This window comes from Arachis duranensis, chromosome 10 (genome assembly GCF_000817695.3).
Source record: "Arachis duranensis cultivar V14167 chromosome 10, aradu.V14167.gnm2.J7QH, whole genome shotgun sequence".
NCBI lineage: Eukaryota > Viridiplantae > Streptophyta > Magnoliopsida > Fabales > Fabaceae > Arachis > Arachis duranensis.
This window is the reverse complement of record NC_029781.3, coordinates 92494567-92512092: the sequence shown is the minus strand read 5'-3', so window position 1 is coordinate 92512092 and position 17526 is coordinate 92494567. Positions and strand designations below refer to the sequence as shown.

Genomic DNA, 17526 nt, shown 5'->3' with positions numbered 1-17526 from the left:
ATAAATATGACAGGCTCATATCTATATAAGTCAGAGTCTAAGGTCGACTGAATTTAATTTATTCACTAAAGAATGAATAAATTAAAGTGACCAAACTATGAATGTATAGTCATACCACATTCATGTCCTGGACCCTATATAGGAAGCATGTGATGGGGTAAAACCGTAAAAGTATATTTGCCTTAGTGCTAATGTATTCTATATTTTGTTAATTTCTATGTTGTACAGTTCAGTAACATAAGAGGAGAGTAGATAGTTGGCATGTAATATGAGAATGTAATCTTAGAAATGTATATTGGATTTGATAGTATTTGATGTATATTGGCAAGAACAAAAATTCAAATATATTTTCCGAGTTTGATTGGGTCTGATCTTGATAACCAGTTAAGTTTTTCTTTCGTTTCAAAATAATCAAATAAAGAGAAACATAGATTGCGATAATAGATTAATTTTGGGGACATAAAATTGTATAAATAAATACAATTACAATTACACTAAATAAACAAATACATCAATCAATACATTGTTGGAAAATAATTAATATTGCTTCTATATCAGAAATGCATAAAAATATTTTAAAATCTACAAACGTATTGAAATAGACAGAGTATAAGTGATTTTTTCCATAACTATAGTAGTCATTGACTTATTGTAAGAGTTAGCATTTTTTAATTACACTGTAATATTTGATTGGATGTGTAAGAAAATTTGCATTAATAATACTAGTGAATTAGTAGGCAATGTGCTTATTGATTATATTTTCCATAGACATTAAATCGTTAAAAAGATTTAATAAATCATTTGATAATATATTAGAGATCGACCTGTTGCTTTTTTTTTTAGTTGTGAGTATTATTGATTTTTGTACAGATAACTTACTACAAAAATTTAATTAAATATCTTTTAATAAAATTTAGCTAAATATTTTAATACATGAATCATATGATTTAATATATAAATCAAATCTTACGTTTGCTCATTTCACCAATCATTTTGATGCATATTTTAAAAATGAAGAATCAAGCAATGCTATTACATACATTCACCTAAATAATGTACAAATCAACGAAGGAATTTTCAATTTTCTTGTTCAAACACCAGTTAATGTGTTAACTAGAGGGACCTGAATCCTGCAAAAAGGTGAGTCAATTTTAATGTTAGTAACATGGTATAATCTGATACCTTGGGAAGCAAGTTTCCAACATAAACAGAAAAAAACATGGAAGGAAAGAAGAAACCTACCATATTCAGCGAAACTTGGCCCTCTGACGGTGCATCGAGAGAGTTTCCAACTGCGAAAAATGGATTGTCTTTATAAGCTAAGTCTCTTAGCCTGTTCAATTCTGGCAAGATTTCCTTGGCCAGGTCAGGCCTGTCTTTCCTTCGTAGCTCGGCGCACCGGATTGCCAACTTTGCAAAGCTCATGGCCTCCTCTATTGGCCAGTCAGGCACCGTTGGATCAAGCATCTGTGCAAAAGTCCCCTTCTCAATGGATCTTTCGACGCTATGCGCCAAACCCATTGGTGGTCTTGCTGTCAAAATCTGCAAAAATATGACTCCAAGGGAGTATATGTCTGATTTCACCCCAAGCATTCCTGTCTGCTGGTACTCAGGGTCGATGTAGCAGAAGGTTCCGGCCGCAGATGTCATGTGATATTGTGTCACGCTGTCGGCCACAGATGGAGGGACTAGCCTAGCCAAACCAACATCACTGATCTTGGCCCCAAAGTTGCTGTTGAGTAAGATGTTCGCCGGTTTCAAGTCCCTGTGGACTAAAGGCTCCGGCTTTGTCTGGTGAAGAAATAACAAGCCAGTGCCAATCTCAGCAGCAATTTTGAACCTGATCTGCCAAGAAAGTGATGGAGTGTTGCCACGACGAAAGAGGCGATCTTCCAAGCTTCCCTGAGACAAGTACTCGTACACAAGGCAACCATATTCCGGACAGGCCCCTAAGAGAAGAACCATGTTTGGATGCCGTATGCAGCTTAGTATCTCAACCTATATAAATAACAAACATCGTATCCCTTTATTTTGATTTGTATTTGAAGTGTTTCATGAATGCAGTTATTTAACTTTTATGCTTACCTCTCTTTGAAATTGTGCTCTTCCTTGCGCAGCATCAGGACGTAGAACCTTCACTGCTACGGGCGTGTGATCCAAGCAGCACTTATAAACTGGACCATAACCACCTTCTCCAATCTTGAGTGACTCCTTGAAAAACTCTGTCGCAGCTTCGATCTCCTCAATCGAATACTTCCTATACCTAATATCTAAGTGTGATAAAGCATCAATTGCTTTTTTCTTCTCTTCTGCTTCTTTAATTGCTTTCATTTCTGCATTTAGTCTCTTCTGTGCTTCCAACTCTGCTATCCTCTTTTGTGCTTCAGCAGCCTCAAGGGCTGCTCTAGATCTTGCCTTCTCGTTTTCTGCTATTGCCAACGCGGCTTCCTCCGCAAGCCTTGCCTCTTCCAATTTCTTCTCTTCCTCCAGTTTCCAACGCTGAAGTTCTACCGCCTGTCATGAGCAAGACGTGCATCAGATACTCGTGTTGCAAGCTTTCTAGAGATAAACAAGATAATGAATGATTCATACCTTCTGTTGTGCTGTTAGTGCTTCTTTACACGCTGTGTTGTACATTTCCATTGTTTGCTTGAGCTCCAACCTCAATCTTCTCATTTCAGCCTCTATATCATCCTATAATTGCAGCAAACAATTAACCACGTCACGTTATATTTAGAACTACTATTCCCACCATTGATCACTTTGCCTTATAAAACAAGTAACTATAAGATACTAATGTACATTGTCATCTTTTCCTTACAAAGACCTCCTTTGAGGCACTGACTCAAAACTATAGTTTGTATCTGGTTCTGAGGAATATGAAAACCGAGGGTTGGAGTAGGACGTTGTTGTTTCTGCAGTATAAAACGAGGGGACCATCCGTTCTGAGCTTGGCCTACCATTACTTACAAAGGATATGTCAAGATCCGGCGCAGAATGTTCCGTGTACCTATCATGATATCCTTTCCTAGTGAATGGAGACCTGCATTCAAGAGAGCATGTATGTTAAGTATGTGAAGAACTAGTTATAGCACAACAAAGACAGTTGCTAAGTAGTGCATAATGTCATTAACCGGAATTCTGTTGTTCCCTCCTGCGATCTATGTGGCGTTCCCTCATAAGAGAACCTTTCATGCTCTGAAAGAAAAAAGTACATTTCTTAGAAAGAAGTGCATTATAATACTTAAAGAGATGCAAAATCAATGGTTCTTGAAAGGATCAATATACCTCTCCAACCTGGAGGCATCTGCACTTGTGAGTTTGTTTGTTCTGAACTAAGCTGAACAACAGATGGTGGAGCAGGACGGGAAGCAGATCGCATCGATTGAATCTTCCCTTTGGAAACAACATAGACTGTACAGAAATCTGGTGCACCTTTCGTTACTGATCCTGGGATATCGGATACCTTGAATCTTCTGATGAGGGTGAAAAAGATTTGTTAGGAAGTGAAATACTTATGCCTATATTCTTAGTAATGCATATTCATACATAACTATTATGAGACTATCAATTTGCAAAATCATTATGTGACTTAGAAAGGGAGACACATACTTGAGCAAACCGGTTTTGGATGAAGATCCAAGAACCAAATGCTCAATTCCTGCTTGAGTAGCATATTCAACTATCGCTTTGGCAACGTCTACATCTTCTATTAGGACGTCCTTGCATTGTATCTGTGGTTCATCCAACAATCATGAGATTCTGAAACTGTGTCTAGAATTTTTAAACTAAAACCATTGCTAGAATCTCTGTTCCTTTCAGCTTTTTCCCCCTCCTTTAAAGAAATACACTTACATCTTTCCGGGTACAGAAGACGCGATATGGGAGGAAAATGCTTTTGTTTTGGGCATCAGGTTCTCTGCCAATAGATTCTTTACCGGTGATGAATCCGGTGAGTGATCCTGCAATAATGAACAAGGCCTAGGTGAAAACGAAGATCAGAAAGAAAAAAAAATCAATACAAAAATGCTGTGAGGATACACTGGTGATATCATATCATCAAAGCAATGTTCCATATGCATCAACTAAAAAAGAAGATGTACTCACTTGGGGTGAAAGAAGGCGCGGAATTAGAGTTAATCTTGACATGGATGAGAATCACAGTAGAACCATTGCAACCGCTACTAATCCATTTACACCATCCTTCTCTTGTTGACTCCTTGGCAACCACATTCCTCCCTCTTCCTCTTTGTTCCAACAACTCTCTCTTTGAAATCCTTCAAAGCTTCTGTGATGATATTCAATATGATAACAACAAAGAATCAAACTACAGCAACCAACCAACCAACCCCAGAAGGCAAGAATCCTTTATTCCTCTTCCCTTGTAAAGGTGTTATCAAAGTTTAATCCTTTTTATGCCATTTCATCTTCCCTTTTTTCTGGGGTGGTTTTTGCTTTGTTGTACACACTTTAATGGATAAAACAGTGTGTGAGTGTATTTCTCAGAGGCTGTTGTTATTTCTCTCAATTCTGACTCATCTTTTCAACCGCTATGAGGTGCAAAAGGACGTTGTCTATGTGTTTGTTTGTTTGAATCTTTGTCTCTGGTTTCTTCTGTTCAAACCTGAAACAACAGCAGATAGGCCATTTTTGGCGTTTGTTTCTTCTGACTATTTTTGAGCTTTTAACATGAATCAATGTTAACAGCCACAACAGATTGTTCTATTTTATATTCACCAGATTTTGCGGGCATGTCTTTGACTTCTTCTGTGGCAATCAAAATCTATTGCTCAATGATATCAAAGGTATTTATTAGAATAATCATTATAAATTGTGACGTGTATAATGTAACTTCTTATATACAAAATTTATCACAGCTATCTTCTTTCCAACAATATAGGGGAAAAAAGGAAGAAAGAAAAGGAAAAACCATACAGTTAAAATGCTACAAAGTCAGAATTTTATTTTATATATATAATTTTGGACTGAATTCACTGTTTTTTTTTTGGTATTAAGACGGGTCAGAGTCCAAAAAAAAAAATTACACTGAGATTAAACGAGGCAGAGATGCCCCTTGTTCATCATCTATTAATAATCTAAGCACCTCTCAAGGAGGAGTATCCCAAAAGTGAAATTCTGGGTCTAGATTCAAACTTTTGCGCGCCAGACAATCTGCACATCTATTGCCTTCTCTATAAATATTCACAAAACTAATTTGCCAATTCCTCTTTTTCCACTTGCTGATATCCCTAATCAAAGCATTTGGGGGGTTTATAAGATTCCTTGAGTACACACAGTTCCAGTTTAGCTCCAATACTGAGCTTAAAGTTGTGGCCTGCTCAAGAACGCCCTTTCTAAGGACATACCGACCCACAAAGGACATTATGGTCCAGCTCTCAGGTTGGGCCTAAAGCTGTGGCCGGCCCAAAAACGCCCTTCTTAGGGGCATGTTGACTACCAAAAGACGTTAAGAATATATAAAGAAATTGATAAGATCCATTACCGATAAACCTGTGCCGTACCATTTGACATCATCAGCACAAATGACATGCCATGTGGCGAAAGCACATGACATGTGACAAATAATTATCGAAAGTGATTTTAAATAATAAATATGAATTTATTCGGTTAAAAAATTTTATACATGCATTCAATTACTTATTATCATATCAACAAAAATAACTACTTTTAACGATCAACCTGTATAATCATCTATAGAACAGACATGATTGAACAATAGTATAAAATAATTTACACTATCAGTGCATCAAAATTAAACTCTCTAAATTTTTATAAGTTAAATTACTTCCTCAAATTTTCATCAAATTAAATTGGTCACCCAAATTATCTAACATACATCACTTAGTAGTATAGTACTTAAACCATTTTTTGTCTTCACACCATGTGATCCCTGTAAATGTGGATTGTTAAGTTCCATCACAAACGCATCATTTTGTTCCATCCTACATGGAATGTAATACGCTACACCAGCATGGGTTAGAGATCAATTTAACTTGCCATGAAATTTGAGGGAGCATTTACTCCTCTTTTACCTTATATGTTGATATCAACAGAGGTGAGGCCACATGTTAAGATGGAAAATAGAGTACAAAATTCTACATCAAATGTACATAGATTATAAGCTCTTTGCAATGAAAAGTAAATAAACTGATAACTTGAGCATAAAGAAAAATAAATATATATGTGAACAATAATTATTTACCCACACAAATGTATGTTCCCTTCAAAATATCCAAAATTTTCTTCTTCATATGTATAACAGTATAAGGTTAAGGTTTTTATCAAATTACTACTATTCAGAGGCACCCACATTCAAGATAATGGTTTTAAATTAAACCACACATTTCTTATAACAAACACTGTGCACTTAAACTTTCTAAAAGAGAATAATTCTATTAATTTTCCCCTTACAAGAGAATTCACCTCATTTACCTTAATTTTGATGACAGGTTTTAACAACTTCTGAAACTCCTTCACTACAAAAGTAACCAATCTATATATGTGTTTGCAAACTTACTTCGATTGCATTCTCCACCAATTTTAGTCTTTGTTGACCTTTTCTACACAACTTGGGTGTAGATCATAGTCACAAACATCACAAGAGAATGCCCAGAATTTCCCTTTCTCTTTACAGGAATCACATACATATGCTTTGGCCATATCCAACTTCAGCACATGTTCATGCTTGACATCCTCGAACTGTTGCGGCAAAGCCTCTCCTTCCTTTCTAAGAGCTGCTTCTAGATCCCTTATCCGTGATTCGGTGAAGGGGAACGCTTCTGCACCATATGAGGAGACAATAAACTTCCCATTGGTACTAGTCACTTTGCCATCTGGTCCGACGAAGACCAAAGCCGGAATTCCTTTTATGTCAAAGATCCTACAAAGGTCATGCCTAGTTTTGTCCTCGTATGGGATGGCGAGCCATGGCATATTACTTCTGTTGACATTGAACTCCTTCAGGTCTCTATCCGTCGAGATTAAAACAACCTCGCAGCAGTCACCTTTTGCAGCCTTGAGATTGTTGTATAAATCCATGAGTTGGATGGTGAATGCGCGACATGGAGGAGACCAATAGGCACAAAAGTAGAGGCCTATAGTTTTACCAACAAGTTGAGATATTGGTACCTGCAATCATAAGACAAGTCTTATGCTATGAAACACAAATAAGGAGACAATACTAAACAAAATTTCAGAAACATTGTAATAATAATGGACATATAACAGAATTTTTATCTAAAAGAGAAAATACTAATCTAAAGATTAATATAATTTATTGTAAACACAATAAATGTACTTATGCCATATGTGAATAACATAATGCATAATAAAAACTCCAGGCAAGGTCACTAGGCTACCTTTCTATCATCTCCAGTGATAAGAAAGTCGCGTCCCTCGTCTGCCAATAATTCCTCCAAATTTGCTTCTTCGCGTTTCTTTCTATCCTTGGCTTTCAATTCCTCATATCTCTTCCTTGTGAAGGGAAAAGAATCAGCACCATAATCCTCAATGGTCACAATTAAATCGTCTTCAACTATCGTTCCATCAGGATATAATGGACGGAATGATGGGATTCGATCAACTTGGTATTTGTTGATGAATCTTCTATGCAACTTTGCATCAAAAGGGACAGCTAGCCATGGCATACTCTTCAAGTGTTCCTTAAAACCATCCTCATCATGATCTAAAGAGATGAAGATAATCTCCAAATTTAGGCCTCTCTTTCTCAGTGTACCATAGAGTTCAATCAGATGGGGAATGAATGCTCTGCAAGGTCTGCACCAATTTGCAGAGAAAAATAGGCAAATGATTTTCCCATCGCATTCCGACAAGGGTACCTACTCTCATTGTTCAAAGATGGCAAGTATTAGCTATAGTGACTAAGATCATAGCAATGCAAATCTTGGTTAGAGAGAGGGCTCTGCAGAAACTAATATACCTTCCCTTCACTTGATACAAGGAACTCAACACCTTCAGCAGCAAATATCTTCAAAATATCATAGTCATCAATATATTCAGCTTGAAACCCTGCCATAGATACACTGCAAGGGCAAACAGACCTGAAGATAGAATACAAACAGTTCAGACACTTCAAAAATTTTCACAAAACTTGTCTGAAGCACTTCACTCCTTCAATTAAGATTTGGGGGTATTCAGAATGAGTAGATCAGCTATATATATATAGAATTAAAAATATTTTTCACATAGGATATCCAATCGTATATTGCCGCATCAGCAAAAATCAGACAAATTCAAAAGTCAAATTAGATAACAATGTAAAACTCTTCTACACCAAGTAAATGCATAGCAATTAAACTCCAAGAATATTTGAGAACAAATATGCAGGATATTCCCCTGAAGGATGATGCTTCAGTCTTTGAAACTAATAACAAAGGGTTGCGTATAGGTTTTCCTAATTGAAGAACCACGTATTCTTCTTCCATCACATCATACAGTGATTTTTATGATCAACGAATGACTTAGCTAATTTTTTATATTATAATATCAATAACTAAATTCTGAATATGAAAGTTAGCAAAATCATTGCATTCAAGAAATATCTCATAAACATTTCATACTAATTTGATCAAAAGGACCATTTTTTATAACTTGAGAGACATGCATAGAGCTTCATGAAGAGCATAAACCCCGAATCAAATACATGCATGTTTTTGAAGATTAATCGAAGTGTTATTACTTGTTACCTTGCAGCAGAAGCTGAAGCTGAAGAAGAAGAGCACAGCACCAAAGATTTTGTTAGTGGATAAAGGTGTGAGTTTTCTTCACAAAAGCAGAGATTTTATTGATATTGGTGGAGAGCGGTGGGAAAATCAGACACATTAAATTAACGTTAATTAACAATTAATTTTAATTATAATTAAATAACACTTTGATTATGACTTGGGGAATACCCCATTAAATTTTTAAGGTTTAATTATTTTATTAATTTTTATATTTTAAATATTTTCAATTAAATTTATATTTACTTTTAATTTTGTGATTACATTTTTTTTTGTATAAAGAATATTAATATTAATAGAATATTTTTTTGTTAATTCAAAATACTCAAAAATAAAACAAATATTTATCCTTTTTTGTAAAAGAAAATACTCTCCTATTTATAGCATATAAAGTTGATATCAATTTTTTTTTACAATAAATTTAAGCTATTTTTTTTATTAATGATGTCACGTGACAAATTTTAATAATTTCACAAAAAATAAAAATCAATTAATCATCTTTTAGTAAATTTTTTTAAAAATTAAAAGCAATATTCTTATCAATTATTATTTAATTAAAACATAAAATAGTAATTAGGTGTAATAAACATACATTAAAAATATCATAATAATTATTATAAAAAATTCAATCACAAAATTCAAATTTTACAACTTACATATGTTGAAACTCTTATTATTATACTATTTGGTCTATTTATATACATATTGTATAAGATTCTTATTACTATTTATTTTTTAATCTCACATACCAATTGTGAAAAATTCTTTTAAATAAGTTTAACTTTGGCACGTCTTTTTGTTAGATATATTTAAATATATTATAATTATAAAATTATTTTATAATTTTATATTATATTTTTGTGTTTTTCATTCTCATTTATTTATTTATTTTTAATTATTTACAAACTAAAAAATACTGCATGAGAAGATAAAGTATAGTAATTAAAGTAAATGTAAAAATAAAAAAAATAAAGAGATAACTTTGTATAATTTTAATATAAAACAATTATATTAAATAAATATTTTTAAAAAATATTTTTAATATAAAATACACTAAATTTAATATTAATTTATATATTATCTAATCAATCTCTAAATAATATAATACTTATTAAAATATAATATATAGTATAAATAATTTACCTCTCATGTAAATTTACTCTAGTTTATTTGAAAAAAGATAAACAAATAAAGTTTTTTTTGGATGGATCGGACAATTTCTAATTCTAGGTTTTACTCACAACACCACACCCACACACATAAGGATTCTATTAACTACTTGGCTATCGCCAAAATTCAAACCACAATGTAACATATTACAAGGCAACGCATATAGCCACTCAACCAAATGAGTTCATTATGTCGTATTTTACAAGAAGTAAGAATGGCAAAACGAGCCGAACTTGCCAAACTCATTAAAAAAGATGGGTTGTGGTAGGATTTGAAACCTCTTAAATAAAAACAAATTTGCGGATTTTGGTAGGCAAAGCAAACTTATATATATAACAAATTTGCGTTCTTAATTTCTTATTTATAGTTTGATAAACTCATATTCGTTTACTTTCTTAATTATTATTTATTATTTATTTATTACCTCATAGATATCATACTCATATGCCAAGCATATAGTACTAGTGAGGCTGAGTTTGGGTAAACACTTTAATTAAGTTACTTTTAAAAAAATAGCTTAAACAATAAATACTTATATTAAAAGTATATTATAAATAAATTATTTTGTATTTGAATTTTTAGTTCCAAAAGTACTTATTTTAAGAAAAGAATGATAAAAAATTTTTATTTGAAAAAAGTTATTTTTTTTAACTTTTCCATAAACACTAAAATAATTTTTTTAAAAATTATAATTTAATTTTAAAAATTATACCAAATATTAATATTATACCTTTTTATAAGTTAAAAAAAAAACATCAATCTATCCAAACTACCCTAATTCGTCAATCCACTTATTCATTATAGAGGAGGACGTGCTAACATTTGAAGTGCACTTTATTTGACGGTGCGTACCAGTCCGCCTGTGGCCTGTTTGAAGCATGTCAATGTAATTTTTCTCTTTAGACAAAAATATTCATCAGCACACAATCCAAAATATACGGATAGTAACAGTATGGAGTATGGACTTCCCTTGAGAACTAAATTCTCCTTATTTTGATTTCTGAGGGTGACGTTCACTAGATGGGGCATATGCTTTAATATGGAGAAAGGATATGCTGGCCTATTCCTATTAGAATGGGAGGCAGAGGCTATCCATCCAAGGTCCAAATTTCTGTCCCTTTTAACAATATTATAAAAAAAAATATAGGTAGACAATGAAAATATTAAATAATGTGAATAATAGATATATTAAATATTTATTTTATTAGATGTACAAATAATTATTTTAATATTAAAATTTAGGTAAATAATTTAAAAATACAATGTATTTTTTTTTATTGGTATTTGTTTATGTTATCCACTTTACTTTAATCAATAAGCTTAAATTACTATTTTCTTAACTTTCCCTAAAGGTGCGATTGTAATACAATTAACTTAAAATTAATTTAATTTTAAAATCAAATTTCTTGTTTGAAATAAATTAAAAAACATATATTTCTACTTAGGCGAGGGCCCAAAAAGTTTACTACAATAAATAAAGTGGATACTAATAAGAACGTGACAAAAAATTTACATAGCAGACATGAAATTAACTCATTATTTTTTATTATAATTTAATTAAATATAAAGTATAGTATTATATGATTTTTCCCTATATCCTAATCCGATATTTTAACCCAAAAGGAGTGAGGATTATAAAAAGAATAGTAATGTAGTATCAAAATAAAAAAAAGAAAAAAAATGAATGCAAATAAATAAAAAATAGTAAAATCTTGAAATAAATACTGACATTAACGGTACAAACTAGGATCTGACTCAGTGCTTATCCAGTAATTGAGGGATATAGAATACGATACAATAGAAAATTATGACAATGACACATTTGGAATTGGAATTGGAATAATTCAGCTTTTCTTTCTGGTAGCCCTAGTAAACATGTCTTTGATGTTATGTGATTCTGTCTCCATTTTTATTTTCTTAGCTTGTCTACCCCCCTTCTTTGCAATCGCATTTGAAGCCTTCTTTTCATCACTTCGTTCCTTGAATGGGGAAAAAAAGAAATTATTAAACACTAAACAAATCAACATCCAACAAGGCAAATATGCTAGGGCTCATCAAAGGAAAAAGGTCTTAAAAAGGAAAAAAAATGATAAATACCTGTATATCATTGCATAAATGTGAGCTATTAGTTCCATCAACACTTGTATGTGCTTTACCATTGACCTCAAGTATATTTAACCTGCAAACCCAAAATTATGCTTAAAAGGGATGAAAATTCAAAATTAAAATCTTCAAAATAGGACATTTTGGAAGGGCATACTTAAGGTGGTTACACAAAAGCTTCAACCAAGGCTCATCCTTCAAGTACTCTCCTAATATAGAGACTGCATCCATCACTACATCAGTAAAATTCAGAATGTTAATAATAATTCATCAACCAAGAAAAGAACCGGTGACCAAAAATATGATTTTTGCATAGGAGCAAAGTCAAGAATTCTACTATACTCTAGTATTTATATTTCCCAAATTTAAAAATGTACATCACACATCATTTGTTTCAACGCATTATGATGTACATATCTCCGGAAAAGGTTTCAGCCAGCTTTTCACTAAATAGAAACATCAGTTCTACAACTTGCAAAGGATGGCACTACAGAATGCTCACACGTCTCTATACAAGACCCATTTGATTGGTTGGGACCCATGTTAAGGAGCATTTGCATAACTTTTTAATGTTGAGAGCATAAAAATTGTTAGACAAGAGAGACTGGACCACAGAAGCTCAAGTGTCTGGTAGCAGCTTCCATTTGCATATATACCCTCATCATTTTTGTGCAATATATACCAAAGTACAGAAAAATCCTAAATCTGAGACCATACAATGTGCTTGTGCTCTCACTACCGCACAAACACACATTTCAAGGGCAACATCTATCAGTCTTTTTTATCTCCATATGCAAACTATTATTTAACTCCTAATTTGACCTCAACAGAAAAAAATTCCACAGAAGTTAGATGACAGAATGGTCATGGGCACTTTACATGTCTCTTTCTCTCCTTGAACAGCATAGTTTTTGTCCAATTTCAGTAGTGTCTCCTTCAGCTGATAAACCTAACATAAAAAGAACTATAAAACCTCAATAAAACCAAATAATAGCAAGTAGCAACAAAATCAAAGATAGCCAAACAAACACCTTAAGATAAAGAGAAAAGTAATAGATAGATTGCAGATCCTCTATAAAGGCATCCAAGTATACTTTGGGCGCCTTTCTAGATGGATACTTGTAGACGAGTAATATTTACATAATAAACCTCACGTAGCTAGGCACTCGTTTGCTAAATAATCTACCACCTTCATATCATATAGAGGATGGATCCAATATTCAACTACATTTGTGTAAACTAGATTTCTTAGTGTCATGTGAACTAAATTGATAATTAAGAAAATATAGACATACCTTGTAGCACAGCCAACGTAGAACCTTTGAGTCGTCAAGCCTAAAGAATTTTGAGGATCCAACTTCTGCATATGCAAATGGGAGGAAGGGGACAAATTTAATGAACAGAATAACAATTAACTTCGATAACTATTACAACAGCATGATCTCAGTAGAATAAGTCCAGCATCTATCTTACGTTGCATTCCATTAAATAGTCACCTTTATTGACAGTTTTATTGCAACATTACAAAGAAACTTATCCTACTAACTCAGAGAATTAAAAAACAAGAGAATGACTAACAATGAGATCACCATGCTACATTGTCATCACCAGTATAAAGAAATAAACAACAAACTCATCATTTTTTTGCACAATAAACTTCTCCATGAGATGACAAGACAAATGAGCAGAATTTTAAATTAACAGAAGGTGTATAAGCAACGAACTACCTTTGACATCACAAACTACTTGCATGCAGTTCTCCACAGTCGAAAATAGTTGTTGATAATCAGGGAACCGATCAATAAACAAGATCTCATCTAACTGTCTGAACTTTCCAGGCTCATCCCCTCTCTGCATGCATTTTGAAGAATCGGTGCTATTGAGAAAGAAATAACTTTTAGGGAAGAAATACCCCAGAACTAACTAATCCCTTCACAACCCTCAGAAGTATAAGTTTAGTGGATCCAGGATGGCAACTAACGTCCAATCTGGTTCATCAACTGTAGTTCATCTTACTCAGATGAACAAGAACATATTAAGAAGAAAAAGAAGCACAGAATTACCTTCATTCTAGCTTCATCAAATACAGGCAACATGATGAAAACAGGATCAATTGGTGTGGATAAATACAACCGACCATCTACCAGAGTGAAAAATAAGAAAGATAAGAAAATTTGCAAACAATTTCTCTGAAACTATTATTTAATTACAGTTTCTTCAGGAGTGACAGACCAAAAGATAGAGACTACTAAAACAAGGAGTAATAATGATGTTTCAATCAGACTAAGAAATTATATGGGACTATTACTTTAATCAGATAAGATATTACTGAGAAAAAGCAATGTATCTAAAGTAATATCAACAATAATGCCCCACTTTGCATCTTAGAAAATCAAACATATACCTTCAGTTATATAATCTCCCAGAAACCAAGATCCATATAAGTTCTTAAACCACTGAAGTTCTTGAAGCACCCCATTTACAAAGAGATACTGTGTTGCATTTCCTGTCAAACAAATGAAACTAAACATTCAAAATCCTCAAGAAAGATCACATGAAAAATAAGTATGACCTTCTTGTCAGACCATAAGACCATCAAATTTAATGAAATCGAGATAGAAAAACGAGAATTAAATCCTATCACGTGTCAAACAACTTGCAAATAGATAACACAAGCATCAAAATTCATAAGACAAAAAAAAGGATATTTCTTGACATACCTGATTTGGGATGACGAAGCAATATCGTTCGTGCCAAACCATTTCCACTGCTACCAGGATCTGCACTTCCAACATTTATATAAATAACTAAATAATCAACAGCAGCTCTGCAAAACTGTAACTTGCCTACACTGTTGAGAAAAATACATAAACCACTGAAAAATACATGACTACAAGACTTATGTTAAGGCTAGTAATCTTAATTCATCAATTACTGTTGGGGACTCATTCTCTTCATTGTGCTTTGCCCTTGTCTACCCTAACATCCCAACCCTTCTGTATAGATCTCCATATATTATACAATTTCAGTTGACAATGGGGTCATGCTTATTTATATGCATACTATTGTTCAGGTTCACCTGTCATTTACAATTTCTTCAATTCAAAGACCAATGGTTCCACAACACTAAAGTTCATAATTGGTACACATTTATAGAATGTGAATAATCAAGAGTATCAGAAAATGTTAAGACTTCCACAAAATATGCAATATTAATAATTGTTTTCCACTAAAAACATAAAGAGAGGTCATGGCCTTCACAAAAATAAAAATATTAACATTAAATGGAAAAGTAAATAATAGCCAGGCAATTGGATGAGCTGCGTAGCTAGCTGCATTCTTCTTCCATTCATATGTTTCCTCTTGAGAATAATGTAGTATATGTGGAATATTAATCTTTTTTTTTTTTCTCGGAAGTAAATGAAATTCTTGTTATCAACTTCCATGATTCACAAATTACAAAATTTCATAATAATCAACTCAAACAAAACCAACATATACACTGCATTTGAAATTCACAAGCTCCACATTTCACAACTTGAAATGAAAACTATGAATATAAGTAACTTACCGGGTGCAACGAGAACGCGGGGTTCCTTAACGCCTTCGCACCAACTCATAGATTTAACCAAAAAAGAAATGGATTGAAATTTCACTCACTTTTCCCTTTTTCTTCACTCACCAAGTGAGATATCGAATGAATCCTGAACCAACAAACACAGCAATCTGCATTAGGGTTTGAAGCAACTGAAACGAACCGAACACACTGGCGCTTTGCAATGAACACACAGAGAGCGGGTTCGACTTCTCGCGCGCGCGCGCATCTTTCAGAGACCCTGAATTTCTTGGTGGGTCAGGCCCAGTACTAGTCCCAAGCCCAATGAAAACAACCATCTCTGAGCTGACTGAGCAAGCTTCATCAGTCGGTTTTCTGAAAAGGAGGAGGACCAAACCCTTGTGCGTTCCTTCCTTGTGTTAAGAAAACGGAATTCATCATTTTTTCTGTTTTTGGACAAGAAAGTCAACAATTCCGCTCGTCTTTGGTGTGGGTTGGTTGGTGTGGCTTGGGTTCTTCCCGGCCCATAACAACGACTGGAAAAACCTCAGTAAATTGCCAAAATTATGAGTTTAATACTTTAATTAACATACACTAGTGGTGGGAGGCTTGGTTGAGTGGGATATCCTTCTTAACAACTACGTTTGGGTTCAAATTTTACGGAAAAAAAAAAGGTGAATGCTACGGTGATGATGTTATTTTTTTTCTTCATGTGATTAAGTGAGTTGGCATACAACGGATGGCTACATGTTATGCTTTTTTTCTTGAAACTCTTCTATTCCTATAAAGGGTGGGTCAGGTTTGAATTTAGATAAAGCTTTTACTTATCTACAAATAATTCATACCAATCAATATAATTAAGACTTTTTTTTACCACATTTATTAATTATGGGAGATCAAACCCCTTTTTTATTGGATTTTCATGATTAATAATAATAATTATTTTGTTAGTCCTATAATTTTACAAAATTTTTAATTAGATTTCTAAATTTTTTTTAATTGAGTTCTTGTACTATTTTTTTAATTGGGTTCTTATATTTTTTTTCTTTTATTTGAGTCCCTATACCAATTTTTTTAGGTGGATCCCTATAAAATTAAGTCAATTACTGCTAAGAGCGACCTAATTAAAAAAAAGTTAGTGCAAAAACCTAATTAAAAGAAATAAAATATAGAGACCTAACTAAAAATTTCGCGAAACTACAAGAACCAACAAAATAATTACACCTAATAATAATATAGAGTAAACTTCAGTTTGAACAAAGTAGTTTTAGAGGTTTCACTTTTTTTTCTAAATTGAATTAAATCCAAGAAGTGAGATGTGTGAAGTTTTTCGGTGCCAAAATATTCATATTATCAATTATAATAATAATAATAATATTATTGTTTAATTTAGAGCTTTTTATATATAAATATAATACATGTTTTATTTATCAATATAGATAATTTCAAAAAAAAATATATTTTTACACTTTATTATATATTTTAAGGTTAAGTATTGTTTTCGTCCCTAATGTCTTGGGTCAAAATCAAAATCGTCCCCGACCTTTTTTCGTTATTAAAATCATCCTCAATGTTCAAAAACGCTTTAAAATAATCCTTCTCCAAATTCTTGGACCAAAATATCATCATCATCATCATTCTTCTCTTCACCTTTCTCACTCCACCACCTCCACTGCCACCAACATTACCACCACAACCACCATCAACACCAACACCACCACCACCACCACCAACACCAACACCAACCCAAACACCACCACCAACACCAACCAACACCAACACTAAGAACATCAAACAACAGCAACAACACCATACCACCACAACCACCATCAACACCAACACCACCACCACCACCACTACCAACACAAATACCACCACCAACACCAACACCAAGAATCCCAAACAACAACAACAATACAAAACAACACCAAACCA

The 17526-nt window shown here is 33.2% G+C and overlaps 3 protein-coding genes across 5 annotated transcripts; all 3 read right to left on the bottom strand.

Annotated features, from left to right (window-relative positions):
* Positions 1 to 998: 998 nt before the first annotated feature.
* On the bottom strand, positions 999 to 4815 carry LOC107470848 (U-box domain-containing protein 35-like). Its single transcript, XM_021134076.2, is given in 12 exon segments — positions 999 to 1130; positions 1243 to 1998; positions 2086 to 2514; positions 2593 to 2694; positions 2768 to 2783; positions 2822 to 3043; positions 3135 to 3198; positions 3289 to 3476; positions 3613 to 3734; positions 3856 to 3962; positions 4108 to 4171; positions 4174 to 4815. Coding segments are annotated over 12 exon segments (2151 nt in total). The 5' UTR covers positions 4234 to 4815; the 3' UTR covers positions 999 to 1109.
* A 1392-nt stretch (positions 4816 to 6207) lies between these two features.
* Positions 6208 to 8829, bottom strand: LOC107470988 (probable nucleoredoxin 3). Of its 2 annotated transcripts, none has more exons than XM_021132699.2 (4): positions 8720 to 8829; positions 7961 to 8081; positions 7380 to 7859; positions 6208 to 7149 (listed from the first exon to the last, which is right to left on the bottom strand). In XM_021132699.2, the coding sequence occupies exons 2-4, from the start codon at positions 8054 to 8056 to the stop codon at positions 6562 to 6564; spliced, it is 1164 nt and encodes a 387-aa protein (XP_020988358.1). In that variant the 5' UTR covers positions 8057 to 8081; positions 8720 to 8829; the 3' UTR covers positions 6208 to 6561. The 2 variants fall into 2 exon arrangements, with proteins under 2 accessions (XP_020988358.1, XP_015945911.1); XM_016090425.3 differs by having other exon boundaries at positions 8727 to 8790.
* A 2798-nt stretch (positions 8830 to 11627) lies between these two features.
* LOC107470989 (uncharacterized) lies at positions 11628 to 16137 on the bottom strand. Of its 2 annotated transcripts, none has more exons than XM_016090427.3 (10): positions 15607 to 16137; positions 14756 to 14815; positions 14440 to 14541; positions 14099 to 14175; positions 13763 to 13886; positions 13331 to 13395; positions 12915 to 12984; positions 12193 to 12256; positions 12030 to 12111; positions 11628 to 11911 (listed from the first exon to the last, which is right to left on the bottom strand). In XM_016090427.3, the coding sequence occupies exons 1-10, from the start codon at positions 15653 to 15655 to the stop codon at positions 11777 to 11779; spliced, it is 828 nt and encodes a 275-aa protein (XP_015945913.1). In that variant the 5' UTR covers positions 15656 to 16137; the 3' UTR covers positions 11628 to 11776. The 2 variants fall into 2 exon arrangements, with proteins under 2 accessions (XP_015945913.1, XP_015945912.1); XM_016090426.3 differs by having other exon boundaries at positions 12193 to 12268; positions 15607 to 16133.
* Between the last annotated feature and the right edge of the window lie 1389 nt (positions 16138 to 17526).